This window comes from Haliotis rubra, unplaced genomic scaffold (assembly GCF_003918875.1).
Source record: "Haliotis rubra isolate DU_JTF1 unplaced genomic scaffold, ASM391887v1 Scf399, whole genome shotgun sequence".
Lineage (NCBI taxonomy): Eukaryota > Metazoa > Mollusca > Gastropoda > Lepetellida > Haliotidae > Haliotis > Haliotis rubra.
Window position 1 is genome coordinate 995,467 of NW_025767078.1, and position 18,442 is coordinate 1,013,908.

General features: G+C 40.3%; 1 protein-coding gene across 1 annotated transcript in view; it reads left to right on the plus strand.

The window, feature by feature from the left end:
• LOC124287019 overlaps window positions 1-18,423 on the plus strand; it is a 30,203-nt gene extending 11,780 nt beyond the window's left edge. Inside the window, exons 5-31 of the mRNA XM_046723475.1 lie at window positions 2,408-2,551; window positions 2,826-2,972; window positions 3,229-3,372; window positions 3,667-3,813; window positions 6,474-6,617; window positions 6,859-7,005; window positions 7,422-7,565; window positions 7,655-7,792; window positions 8,283-8,420; window positions 9,404-9,521; window positions 9,654-9,730; window positions 9,880-10,226; window positions 10,316-10,403; window positions 10,510-10,580; window positions 10,940-10,976; window positions 11,844-11,944; window positions 12,066-12,191; window positions 13,471-13,674; window positions 13,945-14,103; window positions 14,231-14,377; window positions 15,113-15,134; window positions 15,495-15,529; window positions 15,682-15,801; window positions 16,286-16,402; window positions 16,541-16,677; window positions 17,036-17,168; window positions 18,012-18,423. Coding sequence (XP_046579431.1) covers window positions 2,408-2,551; window positions 2,826-2,972; window positions 3,229-3,372; window positions 3,667-3,813; window positions 6,474-6,617; window positions 6,859-7,005; window positions 7,422-7,565; window positions 7,655-7,792; window positions 8,283-8,420; window positions 9,404-9,521; window positions 9,654-9,730; window positions 9,880-10,226; window positions 10,316-10,403; window positions 10,510-10,580; window positions 10,940-10,976; window positions 11,844-11,944; window positions 12,066-12,191; window positions 13,471-13,674; window positions 13,945-14,103; window positions 14,231-14,377; window positions 15,113-15,134; window positions 15,495-15,529; window positions 15,682-15,801; window positions 16,286-16,402; window positions 16,541-16,677; window positions 17,036-17,168; window positions 18,012-18,083 — 3,404 coding nt within the window. The 3' untranslated portion in view covers window positions 18,084-18,423. The remainder of the gene's footprint in view (window positions 1-2,407; window positions 2,552-2,825; window positions 2,973-3,228; window positions 3,373-3,666; window positions 3,814-6,473; window positions 6,618-6,858; window positions 7,006-7,421; window positions 7,566-7,654; window positions 7,793-8,282; window positions 8,421-9,403; window positions 9,522-9,653; window positions 9,731-9,879; window positions 10,227-10,315; window positions 10,404-10,509; window positions 10,581-10,939; window positions 10,977-11,843; window positions 11,945-12,065; window positions 12,192-13,470; window positions 13,675-13,944; window positions 14,104-14,230; window positions 14,378-15,112; window positions 15,135-15,494; window positions 15,530-15,681; window positions 15,802-16,285; window positions 16,403-16,540; window positions 16,678-17,035; window positions 17,169-18,011) is intronic.
• Window positions 18,424-18,442: the final 19 nt, after the last annotated feature.

Consider the following 18,442-nt stretch of genomic DNA (forward strand, 5'->3'; position numbering starts at 1 on the left):
CTTGACAACTATCATGGTTAACACATTTTCGGGAATCACATTTAGAGTTCACACAAACAAATTCACCAAAAATGGCACCACTAAGATATCTCAAAGTCAGTATCGTGTTAGCCTCCATGGGCATCGATGACGGCGTTGCGTCGTCTGTACATGGAATGAATTTGCCGGTTGATGAAGGCCATAGGCACTTGGGTCCGTACTGTGCGAAATGCCTGATCGAGTCCAGCCGGAGATATCGGCCTTGGTTGGAGGTCATTCAGTCTTCTTTGAATCTCGTCCCAAAAGGTGTTCTATTGGACTTAAATCCGGACTGAGTACAGGCCTTTGTAGGGTTTGGATGCCATGTTGTCTTAGGAAGTCCAGTGTTGCTCTGGCAGTGTGGGCACGAGCGTTGTCTTGATGGAAGATATGATTTCTGTGACGTACAAAATGTAGTTCAACTTGGGGTCTTATGACTTGGTCAATATAGCGAGCAGCTGTCGCGCCATTTCTTCATCCTGAACCGTGATTCTGGAAACCCACGGGGCCAACTCTCTGGTTCAGACAGATTGCACCCCACACCATGATGCTTGGACCACCCCGTGAGTCTCTTTCAACAATACACGCCTTGGAAAACCATTCCCCATGCCTTCGCCATACTCTCACTCTGCCTGCCATTGGCTGTCGAAACACAATATCGGCTTTCATCAGAAACAAGCACAGTTCTCCATTGTCGATAACGACAATTTCGATGCTGAGTTGCCCATTACAGTCGGTCTGTGACAGCAGATGTTTCTTTCGCGCAAATGTCGACCCACTGTATCGGCACTAATGGTAATGCTCTGGCGAGTTGTTTTCGTGGCTCTGGCGAAGCGATCCTGCAGATGGTTGCGCACAATCTGTCGGTCTTGAGGTTGTGATGTTATTGCAGGTCTTGGATGCTGTTAGTGATCTGATACCGCTCCTGCGGTCGGTAGATTGTCCTGACATGAATATTGAAATGATTGGCTACCCTCCGTGCAGCCTGGTCAACTGGCAATCGTCTCAAGGCTTGGTTCCTCTCATCTCTCGTAAGTCGTGGTATGGCGATTGTGTCAACACAAGAATGATTTCAGGCGAGTTTGGGACTTGCATTCATTGGTAGGGTTGTCACGATCTGCACGTGCATTCTATTTTCACGAATGTCATGCGGGACCTTTTACCAAATCTGTCTTTTTAGGTACGTTAGGTCGATATGCTATATCATCAGAAAACACACACAGATGTTAGTAATAACTGTCAATTTGGATTGAAAAACATGTTAACAAAACGGTACAATCCTAATAAAACAACACCTTGTAAGAACAAAATCTTGCATTTGGTTTTGAAAGTCGCGTTTCTTTTGGGGATCAGTATATATATGGTTACATTGAAGATGAATTTCTCCATTAACTTGGGGGAACCAACTGCAAACCTTATGCAGATGAATTGCACGAGGATCATTTATCAAATTACTGAAAAGCATGTGCAAATATCGTGCATGTGAACAGCTGCGTTTTGGTCTAAAGTTTTGTTAAGAAATTCGCCAATTAGACATCATACACATACATCATAACGGTCAACTCGTGCAAAAACAAAATTTAACTTTATTTTATTAACCTGCATTTCCCATCGACAAAAATTTGTCTCCCAATTTTTCGAATTCGCAACAGCGCCATTTGCACTTCTAGATGCCTTCATGTCTACTGAAATGTGGATTGTGAGACATAACTTGCAGTCGAACACCAACTTTGAGTGACCGGGCACTGAGCTGGTGCCTTTTCTAGCGAGCGGGAACCGGACGATATTAATCCAGACATCGACCGGCGCCTGTTCGGGAACCGAACGATTTGGTTTACATCGGAAGGATACAGTCCGGGTATCAGGAGTTGACCGGCCGATTCCCGCCAGATGACCCGTCAGTCACTTGACGATTTTAGCCTTCCAAAATACTTATAATAGCCTGCCAGCCTCCTTTTAGTGACTGGAAGGGTATCTTCTGATCATCCTTGGTTTTGTGACGACTGCACGAACCGATGTGACACTGATGTGGCAAAAATCTGTCGCATGCAGTAACATCGGTGAAACCCACTTTTGAAACATTAGGTAGATAGGTGATCTTGGCATTGAGCTGGGCCTTAACATCTTACTGTAACATGCTTTATCGACCTAAGGACCACTTTCTTCCAAAATACCTTCTGCTTGAGTAATTCCCTGGCCCGTGTTACTGTGTAATTCATGACAAAAAGTACATCAAAGCTGGTCAATATTATGGTTTATGAAAGTAGTACATGTGCATACTGGCTAGTTCGTCCATATAAACACGTAACAGGAACAGTGACAAGTCTCGTGTTAATATGTGTTTGGGTTTGGGTTTTACATGTGCCCAGTATTGGCTGTATTCTTACAGAATGTTCTAATGGGACCTATGGACAAAACTGCAGCAAGCGATGTACTGACAGGAACTGTGCAGGAAACTCACCATGTGATCATGTGACAGGATCATGTGTGCCCGGATGTAAAGTAGGGTGGATGGGTACAGACTGTGTGGAGGGTAAGGGTTTAAACCATACTCACTTATATGGTAGTCTGAAGGTGCAAAATGACCCATTGCTGAATACACAGCTTACTGTAATCCCATGTACACTGCTGACAGAGGCAGAGTTGAAACCTAGCCATTTTATACTCATTTTTATTATATACTACTTTGTTGAACATGCGTTGATACCACCGTGTCATGAATTGATGAGATTAACTCGTTGCCTCATGTGCAAGATGATTGAAACCATACTGAAATCGTAAGATATTACGTTGCCTTTCGTTTACAGAGTGCGATCAAGACCATTACGGACTCAACTGTAACGACAAGTGTGGCAACAGGAACTGTGCTACTGATACATCGTCATGTGACCGGCGGACTGGGTCGTGTGTCACCGGGTGTCTCCCTGGATGGACAAAAGTGGACTGTACACAGGGTATGATCATAAAACCTACAAATCGCTGAATCAAGATATGCTTGACAGTTGCATATTTGCACACGGCTGTCTTGTTACCTATACCAATGTGTAACATTGTTTCAGAATCTCCACTTAAGCTGGGCCTAAACGTCTTCCTGTAACATGCTTTATTATCACAAGGGCCACTCCAAAATACCTTTGGCTTGTGTAATTCCCTAACCTGTGTTACTGTGTAATTCATGACAAAAGGTATATCAATGCTGGTCTTTTACAGAATGTTCCTCACGGACCTATGGACAAAACTGCAGCAAGCGATGTACTGACAGGAACTGTGCAGGGAACTCGCCATGTGACCACGTGACAGGATCATGTGTGCACGGATGTAAATCCGGGTGGATGGGTATAGACTGTGTAGAGGGTGAGGGCTTAAAGCATGCTCACTTATATGGTAGTCTGAAGGTGCATAGGGACTGTTCCCATTGCTAAATACACATGTAACTGTAATCCCATGTACACCGCTGACAGTAGTTGTCGCTGCAGAGGCGGAGTTGAAACTTAGCCATTTTATACTCATTTTTATTATATACTACTTTGTTGAACATGCGTTGATACCACCGTGTCATGAATTGATGAGATTAACTCGTTGCCTCATGTGCAAGATGATTGAAACCATACTGAAATCGTAAGATATTACGTTGCCTTTCGTTTACAGAGTGCGATCAAGACCATTACGGACTCAACTGTAACGACAAGTGTGGCAACAGGAACTGTGCTACTGATACATCGTCATGTGACCGGCGGACTGGGTCGTGTGTCACCGGGTGTCTCCCTGGATGGACAAAAGTGGACTGTACACAGGGTATGATCATAAAACCTACAAATCGCTGAATCAAGATATGCTTGACAGTTGCATATTTGCACACGGCTGTCTTGTTACCTATACCAATGTGTAACATTGTTTCAGAATCTCCACTTAAGCTGGGCCTAAACCCTAGGGGATACAAATACATAAATCACTAACTGGCATCGTTATAAATGAAACCCCGTCATTAAAACTACTCATTTCGACCTTTAATTGACTTAAATCGACAGTGCACAATTCTCACCCGCGAACGAAATTTCAACCAATCAGAGCGGCGCGTCTCTGTGACGTCATATGAGGAATAGCTTTGAGGGCCGATGCAGAATTCATCTACAATTTAGGGGGTAAATTATCTTGTTTACAGGCTTGTATATACCTGAAATCGTGACAATTGTTGTGGAAAATGAAAGCTATATGTTCTCAAAATCTACTGTCATTTAATTTTGTCTCCTGCTTTGCCTAGTTTCCGAGTTACAACTTGTTTTCATAGACGATTCTGTCAAAATCGATTGGTGTCGTTAGGCCCTATTTGTATAATGACTGATCCAAATTGATCCCATTTCTGTGTTTTTTTACCTCGATATTTAATCATGTCATGTAAAAATCTGTTTGTATTCGCAAAACAGTGTCGGCCCATAAGTTTTCACGTGCAATACAGCAATTAATACTCCCTTGTTGTAACCCGTGTTAGGTAGTATAAACCTTCACATATGTTATTTGTCATCATTCACTTGATGGTCAGTTAATGAATTTATAACAGGTATAATTAGTGGTAACACACTTAGATTACCCGACAAAGGTTCCCATTTGGCATTTCTTGTGTCTGGAGTAAATATTCAACATTATAAACATCGATCAAAGGATTAACCGATAACACGCTGATTGATTAATTACTTTTATCTTATACAGCGGAATTGTCAAAAGGTATTGTTTATGTCTGTAGATTTACTAATCTATACTGAATACACTCTGTCGTGTCGGTGTCTGCGTAAAAACAACGTCCTTCTTTCAAAGGATTAACCGCCAATACATTGATTGATTGCCCATTATTGGCTAACTAATTTACTGTTTTTAAAGAAAGGCGGACATTATGCAATTACTTGCCAGGTGTGCTATCTTGGGTGACCAATGAGACTATACACCAATACCTGAAAAGATTTATCACTTTTTCCTATATCAAACTGTTAAAAGACACATCATTTGGAACAGTTTTGAGGATATTGATGGATACATTCCTCGAACAAGGCAATGGCCTGATATTGTTCTTATAACTTTAATCTGTTTTAATTTTAATATTTGCATGTTGTTTTTATTCATTTATCGTAGCATTCAACAGAATCAATGTTTTCGCCGTGAAGTGTAATGAGACAGACAACATACACTAGGGTGTGTGTACGAATTATGATTCACATTGGCAAACTATAAAATGTCTAGATATTACAGTTCTGTTATAAATTCACTATAAGTATCAGCAGATCGTCTGCTTTTTATTTAGTTTCAAAATGCATACAAGTATGATAATAAACTAATTAGGATTATAAGACCAAATATAAAGACGCACATTGACTAGTATCTACATACTGGTGAGTGGACATTAACCATGTGAATGTAGCAAGAAATTTATCGCGCAGTATTGTGACTTCGACCCCCACCACCTCGCTTCCGTGGAAGAAATCGTTATGTTATAAGTTGTGTCATGCAAAATCCGTTTGGTTATGATTCCAATACATATTTAACTACGAGTAGAAAGTAGTTTTGATTTTCTAACTTGATGAAAACAAACTATAATCTCATTAATTCTAACAGACTTTACGATTTTCAAAAATGGCGGCGCCCTGTTGGGAACATCCGCCAGTCTGAGGATAAATGCTATTTAGGTTTGTTTTCACCGAGTTACAAAATCAAAACTACTTTCTACTGGTAGTAAAATATGTATTTTATTGATGGCCAATAGGATTTTGCATGACATAGCGTATAACATAACAATTTCTCTCCTGGCAGCGAGGTGGGTGTCAATATAATACTACTTACAATATTATTGTTACTTCGACCACAACCTCACTTCCGAGGAAGAAATCGTTATGTCACAAGTTGTGTCATGGAAAATCTTTATGGTCATCAATCATAAACATATTTTACTACAACTAGTAAGTAGTTTTGATTCTTTAACTTCCGTGAAGCGATCTGAACACAAGTAAGATATCGTTTCAGGCTTCCACAACGCTCGCTTCGCACTCACAAACATAACCCATTTAGCACGAACTGCGGGGTCCTGTGGAAATCTGTGCATGGTGACACCATCGCCCGACCCCTAGGAGCAATTGACGACAAAGCAACGATTCGGCATGTCGTCGTTGATGTCGAGAAATCATCAAAATGATGAGCGTGCTACACACTTTCTATACAACTAACTGAAAATCGTTCCTCATATGACGTCACTGCAGTGCTCTGGCGACAGAGTTACGTAACCTGTCTGTGGTTTCGTTGGCGGGCGAGAGGGAAGCAGGCGACTTTTTGGCCACTTTTAATCGCTCGGTATTAATTAACCACAAGTTTTAAAGAATAAATTTGGTGTTCCGCATAAGACTAACCACAAATCTTTCATATGCAATGGTTAAAAGAGTAACAAAACAAAGTTTATTGCTGGTCTTTTACAGAATGTTCCTCACGGACCTATGGACAAAACTGCAGCAAGCGATGTACTGACAGGAACTGTGCAGGGAACTCGTCATGTGACCACGTGACAGGATCATGTGTGCACGGATGTAAATCCGGGTGGATGGGTATAGACTGTGTGGAGGGTGAGGGCTTAAAGACATGTCCCTGAAGCTGAAGACACACGTTACTTTGAGTTGGCGCATATTATTGACATTGGCAACACGATTAGACAAGTACTCTCTGTCATTTTGAATATTTTGTTTTAATCATAGTATACTATTTTACCGAATAGGCTTTGATATCTCTGTTCATCAATTACTGAGAATCACCGTCCACTGAAACCACACTGAAATCGTAAAATATTACGATGCCTTTCGTTTACAGAGTGTGATGAAGACCATTATGGAGTCAACTGTAACGGGACGTGTGGCAACAGGAACTGTGCTACTGAAAAATCGTCATGTGACCGGCGGACTGGGTCATGTGACACCGGGTGTCTCCCTGGATGGACAAAGGTGGACTGTAAAGAAGGTACACAATAGCAAGAAGACTATAACAAAATATTCCATTGCGTTGCTTCTTCACATAGATACATTCTACATAGGGTTACACGTGTAGCATGTCTCCATATCCCCATGTCAATATTTGAAAATTTCATTCTATTTATGGCACTCTCATTTTAGTCTTGAGGAGATGTAACATTGACTGGTGATTGAACCTAAGCTAAAACACAATAGCATGCTTTATTATCACCAGGACTATCTTATTCTAAGTTACATGCTAATGTACTTCATTGACCACTGGATCTGATCGTGGGTATTATGAAAGTAGTACATGTACATGTTGTCTAGTTCGTCGATATAAACACGTAACAGGCACAGTGACAAGTCCAGTGTTAATATCTGGGAAGGTTTTACATGTGCCGAGTATTGCCTGTATTTTTTCAGAATGTTCCCGAGGGACCTATGGACAAAACTGCAGCAAGCAATGTACTGAGAGGAACTGTGCAGGGAACTCGTCATGTGATCATGTGACAGGATCATGTGTCCCCGGATGTAAAACAGGATGGATGGGTATAGACTGTGTGGAGGGTGAGTCCTGAATTAGTTCTTACCTCTTTGAAATGCATCATTGGTACCAATTCTAAACAATGATGCTTTGACATTTATACATGTTGCAGCTTGCGAACACGATCTGTATGGTCCAAACTGTACCAAGACTTGCGCCTCCAGACACTGTATGGGGAACTCTTCCTGTAACTCAACAGGGGGATGTGACACTGGGTGTGAGGAAAGGTGGACAGGGACTGACTGCACAGGTAACGGCGTTTGTTAAATTGCATCGTTTATAGTGGTTAGTTTACTGGTGATGCTGACATAAGACGTAACTTCGTGACCAGGTTTACCAGAACGGGGGTGGTCAGGCTCGCTGACTTGGTTGACACATGTCATCGGTTCCCAATTGCGCGGATCGATGCTCATGCTGTTGATCACTGGATTGTCTGGTCCAGACTCGATTATTTACAGACCGCCGCCATACAGCTGGAATATTGCTGAGTGCGGCGTAAAACTAAACTCACTACCAGAACGGACACGGTAGTAAACACTATAATATCCCTTAGTAGCCACATGTGAAAGAAGAGTATGGCAGGATACAGGTCGCAGACGGGTGTTGGACGGGGTGGGCACTTAACGATCTTCAGGTTATGATGCTGTCTGTCAGCAAAAGATGCCAGCAAAAGATGCCCGATCTTTCAGGCAGTTGATATAATCCACCTTCAATACTAAGTGGAGCATCTTCCTTGGCAGCATGCGACAGTCAACGTTATGGATCAAACTGCACCAAGAACTGCACCTCCAGACACTGTGCGGGTGATTCATCCTGTAATTCTAAAGGGGACTGTGACAGCGGTTGTCAGACAGGGTGGATGGAGTCAGACTGTACAGGTATACTCTTTTGTTTTGTGAGGGTCTTCCAGGCAGTGAACAACACTAACAAGAGGCAAGAGGTTTCTCTTATACTAGATAATGTATCATGAGTTGTGTCTGTGATAAAATAACCACATAGAAATCCAAACTATCTCCGTTGCTACACATATATCATCATTCCAAATGTCAAAAAGCAAAAGTCAAACAGCAAAACAACCCAAACAAAACGAAACAAAACAAAAACAAACAAAGTGTCCTCTGGAAATGATTTCAAAAAACGAAAACAACTTTATGTTAAGATGTGTCACTAATATCACACTCCACTTGTGACCCTCTCGTGCCCCTCTGGAATGACGTTCCCAGGTCACGCCAAGAAACGCCAGACTAAAAATATCAACGAGGAAGTGAAATGTATTCACGGTAAAATCCTAAGATTTAAGGATTTAAAATCTCCAATGCAAACCCGCAAGTGTCGTCAAAGGACTCAACTGAGAACTCAACTGTGAGGGTCTTCTCTTTCATCCTGAGCACAATGAACTGAACTACAGTCATTGATGGGAAACATGACAGCCGTTATATGAACGAACGCACGTGTGTGTATTTAAATTTCTCAATCTTTGAATTTAGGCCACACGATTCTGTTAGCTATGTTCTTTGTAATGTCAAATTGACGATAGATATTCACTTTTATTAAGCAATGACATAATAGCACAAGCGATTTAAGTACTTTACAGGGCAAGTGGTGGCGAATATGATAAAATTATATTCATGCATTTTTAGTTCTTGAAATAACTTTTTATTCGTTTTGAAAATGTTACTTTATTCAGCAGTGCCTAACGGTCCTTAATAGCAATATAGTTAGAAATACCCAGCTTGCTTTCTGCATGTATTCCTATTTCCTGTACGTGCCCTTTTGTTGGTGTTTTAAAATGCATTGTAAAGTGGATTTTTTATCGAACTGAAACGTATTTCTTGAGTATTCTTTCATTTATCAATGAAAGCGGAAGTGTTTCAAGAGGCCGTGTCATCTGATCCCACCATCTCTATACCAACATATGCTGGAGTGGTGGGTGTTGTGCTGGTTGGCCTTGTGCTGGTTCTCATCTTTGTCTTCATCAGGTTAGTACCATCAATAACATGTGGAAAATATATCGTTGTTTAATCTGTCGAAGTAGCCCAATAAAGACGTTATCCATTATGTATGAATACCCTATGGAAAATAATGCTTGAGATGCCATTTTCATTGCACAGACGAAGGAAACTCTCGAAAAGGAAGCATGGCGATGCTGAACTGGTCTCAAAGACTGTGCAGAGCTCTCAAGATGAAGGTAGATCAGATGATCATATCCTTGTTTTTAACGGTTCAGGTTAAAAAAATGAAAAATGAACTACAAAAGTAGGTTTAAACCGTGCTCCTAAGTTCTTAAATCAAATAATGTTATTACTATGTAATAGCTCTTTTTTTAAAACAATGCAGGCAATGTCTACATGAATGTTGGACGTAATGAAGAGAAGCAGTCCGCAATAGCTTCAAAGAAGAGGCTAACACAGGTTCAACCTGAATCCCCACAGGAGGAGGAGAAGGAAGAGGAGGAGGAGGAGGAGCCGGAAGAGGAGGAGAAGAAGAAAGAGGAGCCGGAAGAGGAGGAACAAGAAGAGACCTATGACACAACAACACAGCGAGAGGAAGCAGCGGAAATCCCTGACAGAAACTACTACAACCTAGAGGAGGCTGGCATTGGTCGTGTGATCCCTATTTCTACATTACAAGCAAGAGCTCAAGAATTTGAAGAAACACCTGAACTTGCAGAAGATGAATTTAAGGTTATATTTGCTTATTAACGTCAAATACAAATTAACTATAAAAATTGAAACATGAAAATAACGAATTACAGTAAATTCTTCTTTCACAGCGTCTACCGGATGGCTTCATTCATCCTTACGTGGAATCACAGATGCCAAAGAACAACGGGAAGAACAGATTCAAAGGATATTTCCCATGTAAGCTGAATCACGAAACGAGTTGGTAGCTGCTTTTTAATTACCCATACTTAAACTGTAAATCGATATGAAATTTATGCTTATGGTTAATACTCTGCATCCACAGATGACTACAACCGTGTTTTGCTACAGGATGGCGATGGTGGTGGAGATTACATCAACGCCAGCTACGTGGATGTGAGTTAAATGAAGCAAAACATAATTGATATTCATTGTGGAAAAGTATAATGTATCAGTTATATCTGAAGAGGAGTAATGTAGTCAACGTATAGTGATAGTGGGAGAGTAAATTGGGTCTAAACCTGTTTGGTCATGATTTTGAGGTAGTCTGAAACTGATCGCCCTTGTACAATTAGGTACCTTTTCAGTTTTGTTTGTGAACCGGGTGCAAAAGCGATCCAAGTGTATTACATATCTGATTTTGTCATGGCAACTGTTTTAAGTATTAGTACACATTTCGGACCAAAATTAGTTCAAGTGTTACAAGGAAACTTTCAAAATTAGTCATGTGCTTCACCATCCATGTTTTCATTCAGGGCTACAAGAAGGACAAGCGCTATATAGCAGCACAAGGTAACCCCTACATTATTGCAACCTTGCAATGATCAGCACTACGCTAATAATGTACTGCAATGTAAATTTACTGCGCTGTCAAGGTACGGCACTGTCAATCTACGGAATTATCAAAGACGGCGATGTCAATGCACTGCTCTCTCAGCATATTGCAACTGTCAATGTATTCCTGTCGATACACTGTGATGTCAATGTACGGAACTGTCGGTATGCAGCATATCACTGCACTGCCAAAGTATTTCTCTGACAATGTACTGTCATGTCAATGCACCGCACTGTCAATGTACTGTCATGTCAATTTACTGTCTTGTCAATGTGCTATCATGTCAATGTACTGTCATGTCAATGTACTGTTACTGTTATGTCAATTTACCGCACTGTCAATGTAATATCATGTAAATGTACTGTCATGTCAATGTACTGTCATATCAGTGTACTGTCATGTCAATGCACCGCGCTGTCAATACACCGCACTGTCAATGTACTGTCATGTCAATGCACCGCGCTGTCAATGCACTTAACTGTCAATGTACTGTCATGTCAATGTACTGTCATGTCAATGTACTGTCATGTCAATGTAATACACTGTCACTGAAACGCCCTGTTGATGAACAGTGGAATGAGCTGGAATATTGCCGGGTGTGGCGTTAACCAACAAACAAACTTATTATAGATAAAAGAAACCTTCTTTTTAAAGACAAAAGGCGATTTTCAGAACGCTTCAAATTTGATTTTTTTAAACGAAACTTGAGGTACTGATCGTTCATTCGCTTAGTATTTCAATAAATACCTTCAGTGTGAATATTTTGTACAAATCACTTTTAACATCAAGCAATTTTACCTTCTGAAAACTAATGTATTCTCCAGGTCCCTACAACAATCAAGTGGTAGTCGACTTCTGGAGAATGATCTGGGAGAAGGAATGCAGAACTGTTGTCATGGTAACCGGGCTCGTTGAGGCGGGCAAGGTAACTATATTTGGTGACATTGTATAAATGTAAGAAGGATCCGACCGTTATGTACTTGCATACATAATGTAATTGCTCAACTAACGATAGGTAGAACTGTTATTTTGTCTTTCTGTTTTAGGTGAAGTGTCTTCGATACTGGCCTGAGAAAGGTACCAAAAAGTACGGAGATGTAATGGTTACAATGGTATCGGAAACACGGCTATCGAACTACACATTTACAAACCTGTCTGTGGAGAATGCAAAGGTGATATACCGCGTTTATTCACACATGCACAAACATACAGTACAACCAGAAATTATTGCGAATTTAAAGATTGTAATTTTTTATATTTTTTTCGCCTCATTACTCACGTATTAAATGTGAATATTAGCAGAACATAACTCCAGATTCAAAGACAGGTGAACAGTTAGTATTTTGTCAAGTCACCATGGGCAGCAATGCAGGCTTCAATGCGGCGGGGCATACTACTGATCAAAGAAGTTACAAAGTTGTGGTCCATGCTGTCCCAATATCGGACCACCTCTTCTTTCATTTCAGCAATATTTGTCAGATTTTTCTTATTGATACTTTCCTTCATAAGTCCCCAAACATTTTCTATTAGATTTAGGTCAGGGCTACAGCTTGGCCAATCCAGGCCTGTGAATGCTTTGAACGATGTTTTGGGTCGTTGTCCTGCTGGAAAATCCAAATATTTTCATAGAACACGTGAACAGATGGAAGTAGATGTCCCTCGAGAATATCTGTTCACTGTTCATATTCCCTTCAAATACACAGAGGGGCGTTGCCCCTAACACAGATATGCCACCCCACACGCTAAATTTCGGACTGTACTTTGGGCCCTGATACAAAGGTTTTTCAGTTTGTTTGGTCCAGAATTTCAGTGTATTAGGAAACAGCCACACAGAACTTTAATCTGAGAAAATCACATTGTCCCAGTTAAAATTTCTATGCTGTAAGCACCAGTTCAACCTTCGCTCCTTTTGTTCAGGTTTCATGATCGGTGATGGAATTCCTCGACTTTTCTGCCAACCCATTGCATGCAGCTCAGTTCTAATTGTCTCCTTATAGACATCCACAGTTCCTCTATCAATCATATCCAGCCTTAAGTTTTCTAAACTCCAAAATACCATAAACAGTGGACAAAGGGATGCCTCTTGTACGTGAAATCACTTTAGCTGAACTGATGTCCTTGTTATAATACTCTTAAATCAACTTCCTCTTTTCTAAATCCTCCATACTGAGGATCACTGAAAATGTCGTCTGCTAGCTAGTAAACAAAGGGGGATAACTCTTCACAAACTAATTAAAAATGATTAACGGAGTTGTCTCTCTTGAATGAAACGACGCACTTGATAGCTGGTCAAGGTTGTTTATACTAGAAATCCAATTAAACATATTCCTAAAATTCTCAATAATTTCTGGTCATACTATGCATCCATACCTATCGGTGGATTTGTTCAGTTCTGCTACAGTAATGAACACTCGTTCAGTCGTGTGTCATGAAAATATTTGTTATGACCAGGAAAGGAAGAAATGGGACGTCAGCCACCTCCACTTCACCAGCTGGCCAGACCATGGCGTGCCGGACACTGCTGCCCTGCTGGACTTCATGTGGAGGGTCAAGGTCATATCGGGACAACAAACTCAGCCGATCATAGTCCACTGCAGGCACATTACCACTTTTTCATCTTTTGAACTTTTAGAACGAATCCAAGAAACCATTACCTGAACTGAGAGGCGACGATATGGATAATCATTTGTAGACGGCCACCACATTGATGAACCATTGCTGAGTGCACCGTTAAACATTTGTACAAGAACAATCTTTCCATCTACATTATAGTCTTCATATTTCAGTTTCTGATCAGTTTTTGTCTTCATGTAAAACTTGGTCATGACGAGGAGAAATTCCAAGCTAAAGTTTAAACAAACCTTCAATTACATTGCTTTCAGAAACATGCGTGTCAACATGAAGCAGATAAATATTTCATGAAAGGCTATACTTACTTCTCCCTTCAGTGCTGGAATAGGGAGGACAGGAACGTACATCGCAGTCGAGAATCTCGTGGAGCAGGCAAAGGCAGAGGACGTTGTGGACGTCGTCAGCTTCGTCTCCAACATGAGAGGGCAAAGGAAGAACATGATACAGACAAAGGTATTTCAGATTGGTAAACTCACAGAGCATTGTGCAAATACATTCGGCAGTGCTAAAATTGTCCATGAAAAGGGGAGTACCAGTGGATATGTCTTGTCTATGCCTGTGTGTCTTTGTGTGTGTGCAGGAGCAGTACATGTTCGTGTACCATGCGGTGGCGAGGGCGGTGACAGACGGTGACACGTCAGTGGACGTTGACGACATCAGACAGATGGATCTTGGCTGCGTGTCTGATATCACCTTTGGGAACAGGACTGTGCGACAACATCTGGAGGTGTGTATGTTGATATTAACAGATGTGGAAAGGGAGAGGGAGCGTGAGTGAGTGAGTTGCGTCACCTCGACAATACTGCAGCCATATAGTGACAGTGACAGAGAGAATGGTGCATGTTGTGAATGAGCAGGAAAACTATAGCACTATCACCATTATTCTACATTTTCGGTGTAAATGAGTTTAGTTTTACGCCGCTTTTGGCAATATTACGGCAGTATCACCTCGTGGGACACCAGAAATAGGCTTCACACATTTTACCCATGCATGTGGAGAATCGAACCCGGTCTTCGGTGTGACGAGCCACTTGGCTACCCCCACCGTCCCTACAATTTTGGGAAATACATTGTCGGATATATCATGGCAAAATACAAAACTGCCCAAAACTCTCGAAAGCAAACTGTTGATCTTTCTGCGTCTATTGTTCAAACATTTGGAGTTGTTGTAGAAGTTGCTTTCAAAACATACGTTTATCTCATCAAGTCACCTGACAAAATGGGTGCTTTCATGACTGACGTAAATATGTATCAATTTGTGAAAAAAGACAAATGTTCTGTTCCATTACCTGTTTTCTTACTGAGTGTGTGTTACTTTGAAAATGTGTGGTGCAATAAGGTCAGATTATATCTTTTAAAGCATATGGTGCTTGTGTCTGCTCGAATGAAATCTTGATTTTATATTTTCAAAAATGCATTGTATTTCATCACTGGATGTATGATAATTATTATTTTATTACAGGCGTTGAGGAATGTACAGCGAGGTGAGTACACGTCAGACCAATGATCGCTATTGTATATTGGCTTCCTTACGGGACCACAGAGCACCTCCAACAACATTCATTAATCATAAGAACTATCTGCAGAAAGCATATGGATTATGCAATTCCTTAAAACTGGTGGTAAATCAGCAGAGCCATGTGGACTGATGTATATGTCAACATTGCCCTGTTTTCCGTATTGTTATAAATCGACGTCACTTTGTGTCGACCCGTTGATATTTACGCTGATCTGGACTTGTGGGTAGTAGGTAGATATAATAATAATCCCATCAGTCACAAACTGGGATCTTCATCATTAGTTATTTAAAATCAAGATATCTAAGGTTTTCTGTTCATTTTTAGGAAACCCAGAGAGCTTCGGCGTCAGATGCGTTCACGTGAGTGGGAAGTTGCTCGCTTTAAATGTATATTTATATGTTGAGTTAAGTTTATATTCATATGTCTCAGTTGCCAAATTCCTAATGTTGAATAATATACACATAAAAGGAGGAATGAATTCATTATTAGTTTTCCTATTCTTTTCCTACAGTCCTACACAAAGAGCAATGGCTTCTTCATAATGACGTCACATCCGGACAAAGAGGACGTGTGGAATCAGGTTTACAACAGTGACTCAAACAGCCTGATAACATTTGCTGTCGGTGATCTGGTTGGTTTTACTCTCTGATACCAGCTTAGATAAACATTTCAGACGAGATCAGTGAAAGAACAAGTTGGATTAATGTTATTGAATAATGTCACTGTTACATCACTGTGTTTCAGATGTAAATAATAAAGGATACAGCTTAATGGATAACAACTTGTTGTTTATTGCACAGAGCGACGTTTCGGTGTAGGTTTTTCAAGCAATTTCGTCGCTCTGTGCAATAAACAAGTAGTTGTTATCCCTAAACTTGTATTCTATATTATTTACTCAACAACTTCTAGAATGCCGATCAAACAATTAGTTTCAGAAGTAGTTAAAGGATATGTCGATGAACTGTGTCGCATAGCAATAGGAAAGAGTTTAACGTTAACTTGTATAATTGTATTTTGGGTGATTTAAAAAAGTTAGACCGAAAATGAATCAGGAACCAAATAAAAAATGCATGGTCAAAAGTTTCAATAGCTCGACATATTTATCCTGTTTCTAGACATATCTACCATCCGTTGATCATCCCATTACAACCAAGAGCTTTGCAGTGAACATGCGCAGGTCAGCAGTCTTGTCCAATGGCATTCTGATGAATACAATTGACATCAATTTACTGGTAAGTGTGTGAAAAGATATTGTTGTGTAAGTTACATGACTTGATCATGGATTATTCGTTGGTAATTTAGTTAAGGAACTTTATTAAGTGAATACTTAGGTTTTTCCACTGAACAAGTCTGGGTGATCATTATTCCAGGACTGTGACGATACCACCTGCATACAGCACTATCACATCGCAGGAAGTGCACGGGACCCGAATATCAACTTGATGATTGACAGTTTCCTTACATGGACCAGTGATCCACAGCGAAGTTCCAGCACTATTATCTCTGAGTAAGTGCATCTGCTCCAATCTCCCGTTAAATACGACAAAATATTATCGCATTTACAGTTACTTACAAATACTATATACAGATCTATGTGGTTAAATTGCCCAACTTTATCTAATATGGATCTATCCTTGTATTTGATTATTGAAAAATTGTATGGAAAACCCATTTTGTGCAAATAAACGTGTGAATGTGGAGAAGATATTCTTACACTTGGATAACGTAATGTCATCATAATTGCGGTCGTCAAAATTCTTACCGCTGTCCAGTTCAAATAGGCAACACTAAAAGCATATCCAGATGCACCCAGAACAAATGTCCACAGAGTCGTTTTTGTCCTTAGAAGTGTTTTCTTGGCCCAGTTCTTTGACTGACTGTCGTCTTCTGGTGCTCTTGGTGAACATTGCCAGCAGACTGCAAGACGACGGTAGAGTGGACGTCATCAACAACATGCGACAGCTCTACACACGTCTTGGAGGTCCGCCATATACTGAGGTAGCTAATGTCCCAGTACAAACAGTGCACAACTGTCTACAAAGTTCACTCATTAACATGTGTAGATAGTAGAATGTGTGCTGTTTTCTTGAAAAGAAATTGTCCTTCATTGTCTTGCTTGTCCTGGATGCATGTATATTTTCATTATGTCCAAAACATGTATTAGGTCTGATTCAACTGCTTAAACGTTAATGTAAAAATCTAATTACATTAGCATAGTTTATGCATGTGGATTACTTAAAATTGCCATTACGTCAGTATATGTTTTTAACGATTCCATCGACGCAGAATATATATAACCCAAATCAAATTATCACTGATGGTATTGTTAGTACGTTGGTCATTCTGACAGCACGTTGTACAGCAAAAACTTCAAGTACAACATCGAGGTAAAAACGGTTAACGACTTCAAAACGAAAAAAATTGTCACTGAGCAGTAGTCATCAATCAAAGTTGTGTCGAATAGGCACTTGAATACATTCATTGATAGCTGCAGAAATGAGGTCATTGAACCACATGACCAATACGAAAATCTAGGGGAAAATGTTGAAGTGACAACGTGATTGTTTACGTACATAAATGTCTCGGGCTTTTTCACATTATAGAGTCCCAGGATTATCGTTATACGGAGTAATGACTGGCAAAACATACGTCAGTTCTGGAATACAATCTCCTTTCGTTGTCCTGTCTAATTAAGAACTGATTGTTACTGGTACCTTTACAATGAATCCGATTAAGAAAGTATTTTAAGTAAAAACGGGACACCACAGAATCAGTGGTGATGAAGATGGTAGTACTAACCACCTTATTCCCTTCCATGAATGTAACTTTCTATGATTTCAGGCTGACGTTTCGTTCTGTCTAGAGTCTGTCCAGCGGCAGCTGGAGTCAAGCAATGTTTACGTCAACTTCTGACAGCTTCCAGAAGAAAACAACACATTATATGACATTACAATTCCACCCCAACATACATGTCTATGAAGAAAGCAGAGAAATATGACCAATTCATATCAAATGTACATCATTCTTGATTACGGTGGATGTAAATCGTTCACTACAAGCATATTCGTACCTCCTGAATTTGGAAAGAACGCAACTGCTTCCCCACCATCAGACTTAATATTTGAAACCATCAGACGAACATATAACTAACAAAAGCAGGATGCGGTAAATCAAACTAATCATATATACTTACACACCTTTAGAACACTATATGTTTATACTGTAGGGAACCGATTTCAAACTGTGTGAGAAATATTACTGGAACATATTTC